Genomic DNA, 3,110 nt, shown 5'->3' with positions numbered 1-3,110 from the left:
GGAGAATCTTGTTTCACACCAGAAAACAGTTGATTCAAATACATACATGAAAGGTATGTAGGTGTAGGAGTTGGGGAAGGGGCACAGTACCCATGCATGTTGAGACCAGAGGCCAATGCTAGGTGTCTTTTTAGGTGCCCTGCGCTTATAACAAAGAAAGAAAGAAAGAAAGAAAGAAAGAAAGAAAGAAAGAAAGAAAGAAGGAAGGAAGGAAGGAAGGAAGGAAGGAAGGAAGGAAGGAAGGAAGGAAGGAAGGAAGGAAGGAAGGAAGGAAGGAAGGAAGGAAGGATGGATGGAAGGAAGGAAGGAAGGAAGGAAGGAAAGAAAGAAAGAAGGAAGGAAAGAAGAAAGGAAAGAAAAGAAAGATGTATATGGTTTCGCTCGCGTCCCCGGTGCCTCCCCTCCTTCGGCCGCCTCCAGCACCTGCCAAACTTAATGTGGCCCCCCTCCCTCTCTCCCTAGCTTGACGCGGCCGCCGCCCGTCAGCTCACGAACCCGCACTCCCCTCGGGGGCGCTCCGGTCGCCGCGCCCCTGCTCACCTCGGGGCCGGGCGTCCCGCTCCCGTCTCCGCGTCCCCCCCTCACCATGAGCAACGTGAAGCCGGACGTCGAGCACTGCACCGGCGCGGGCACCGGCTCGGGCCCCGGCGGCCCGCTGGAGGAGGAGGTCCGGACACTATTTGTCAGTGGTCTCCCTGTGGATATTAAACCTAGAGAACTGTATCTGCTTTTCCGGCCGTTCAAGGGCTATGAAGGGTCCCTGATCAAGCTCACTTCAAGACAGCCTGTTGGTTTTGTGATCTTTGACAGCCGGGCAGGAGCAGAAGCAGCCAAAAACGCATTGAATGGTATTCGCTTTGATCCTGAGAACCCCCAAACCCTGAGGCTAGAGTTTGCCAAAGCCAACACCAAGATGGCCAAGAGCAAGCTAATAGCAACACCAAATCCCACCAATGTCCACCCTGCCCTAGGAGCACATTTGATTGCACGAGACCCTTATGATCTGATGGGGACTGCTCTGATTCCTGCGTCCCCAGAGGCCTGGGCCCCTTACCCTCTCTACACCACAGAGCTGACGCCAGCCATTTCACATACTACGCTCACCTACCCAGCTGCCACTGCTGCCGCCGCCACCCTACATGCTCAGGTGCGTTGGTATCCCTCTTCTGATACCACTCAGCAAGGATGGAAGTATCGCCAGTTCTGTTAGCTCCTCAGTCTTGTCACTCTGGAGTTGGTGCCCTACTGCCACCTGAGGGCTATGCAGACTGCTGCTTCCTCTCGACACTGTGAATCTGAAGCCTGACTCAGTAGTCGGCTCTTGTTTCCTTCCTCCTCAGTTCTCCAAGGCCTCCAGGAGGATTGGGAGGCTTCTTACTGGGACACCTAGACCCAGGTTGCCGGCCTCATTGGGAACCCAGCACAGCCTGACCTGCTCAAACTTACTTCAGTAGTTCCCCCATCAAGGAAAAGGGACATTTAATTTTGCATGTTTATGAATTGTGACACTTAAACTTGTACGGTTTGTTCCCACACTGTTGCCATAGCAACAGGTCTTGGCACTGGAGGCTTGTCAAGGCTAGTCTGTCTTTATTACTCCTGACTCCTGCACTCACCCTACTTCAGGGAGGCCTGAGCCTTGCAGTCACTTCTGACCAGAAGGCCCTCCCCCCCCCAGCGCGCACGCAGGCACACACACACACACACACACACACACACTTTCTCTTACAGACTCATCCTGGTCTTGCAGCAGATCCATAGCCTCTGACTTTCACCTCCAATCAGAGTACTGCATTGTCTCCTTCTCCAGAGGGCTGACAAGCCTAAGAAGCCTTCCCTGTGCTTGCCTGCCCTGGTGCACCCCACCCTGCCACTGCTCTTCATTCTTCTGAACTTTGAAACCAGCCAAAACCTGAAAAGTATTTTTGTACCCTATGTAACAAAATATTTATGGATCATAAAGGGTTTTTCATGTGTTTACCATTAATTATTGAAGAGACCTTGTTCAGCCTGTCGGATAAGTTTAATGTTTAGTTTGAAGCATGAAGAAGAAAGGTGTTTCCGTTCCTTGGCTATCGGCCTTTGTGTTGGGCATTGGTTTAAGAAGAATGAGATGAAGGATGAATTGTGCAATTTTGTTTTATTTTACAAGCATGTCCGTGCTTTACCTTTAACCTCAGCTCGGATGTTTGGCTGCTTCGGACCGTGGGTGATGTCTGGAGGTGGCTATTGTAATTGCTGACCCTGTGAGAATGTGAAACTGGATCATAAATGAAATGCAAAATAAAAACCTGAAGTGACTGTGAAAAAAAAAAAAAAAAGAAAAGAAAGATGTATATGGGTGCTTTTGTCTGCATATGTATGTGTATCACATAAGTGCAGTGCCCTTAGGAGACAGAAGAGGGCACTAGATTCCCTGACACTTGGGTTATGTGCTGCTTGTGAACCACCAAGTAGGTTCTGGAAACTGACAAAGGTCTTCTGATTGAGTAGCAGGTGTCCTTAAAAGCATTGAGGTATCCCTCCAGCCCCTCCTCCATGTCATTTTTTGAGACAGGTTTCTCTTCAGCTACCTTACACCTTGCCATGCTGAAGGGCCAACTTGCTCTGATGCCTGGATTTTATGTGGTTTCTGAAGTCAGATTTTCAGGTTTACACAGACAGTGCCAACTTCCTGCACCCCCATGTGTTTTCTGATGCTGCCTGACCAAATCCAGAGTTACCACTTCACTCTAGAGTTAAGTCTTCATTTTTGATACAAGGGTAAAATGACTGATGTCCTAGGTAGAAGTTTAACAATCTAGGTAGGTTTGGGCATGAAACCTTCATGCATTTGACTTCACAGATCAGAGCTAACATATCTATCCCAGTCTGCCTCCTTCTTCAAGTAGAATAATATTCCCCACACCTGCCTGTCCTATGAAAGTTGGGAATGAACAAGAGGTATCAAAACTATGACACAAACGTCACGGTAAAGAAGCTTGACCCTACTCACCAGCAATCTCTCCTGCTGCCCTCTCACTGAGATCCTTCCTATTGATATTCTGGAAGATTCTGATGGTCACATCCCAGGCTTTCTTCTCTATGAATCTTCACTAGTAAGTTGGGAA

The 3,110-nt window shown here is 49.1% G+C and overlaps 1 protein-coding gene across 1 annotated transcript; it reads left to right on the top strand.

The window, feature by feature from the left end:
* Positions 1–471: 471 nt before the first annotated feature.
* Positions 472–1,664, top strand: LOC127214636 (RNA-binding protein with multiple splicing 2). The gene has a single exon (XM_051174970.1). It carries the CDS (start codon positions 587–589, stop codon positions 1,208–1,210), a length of 624 nt encoding a protein of 207 aa, XP_051030927.1. The 5' UTR covers positions 472–586; the 3' UTR covers positions 1,211–1,664.
* Positions 1,665–3,110: the final 1,446 nt, after the last annotated feature.

The sequence above is a fragment of the Phodopus roborovskii genome, unplaced genomic scaffold (genome assembly GCF_943737965.1).
Source record: "Phodopus roborovskii unplaced genomic scaffold, PHOROB, whole genome shotgun sequence".
Taxonomy (NCBI): Eukaryota; Metazoa; Chordata; class Mammalia; order Rodentia; family Cricetidae; genus Phodopus; species Phodopus roborovskii.
This window is presented reverse-complemented; position numbering and strand designations above follow the sequence as displayed.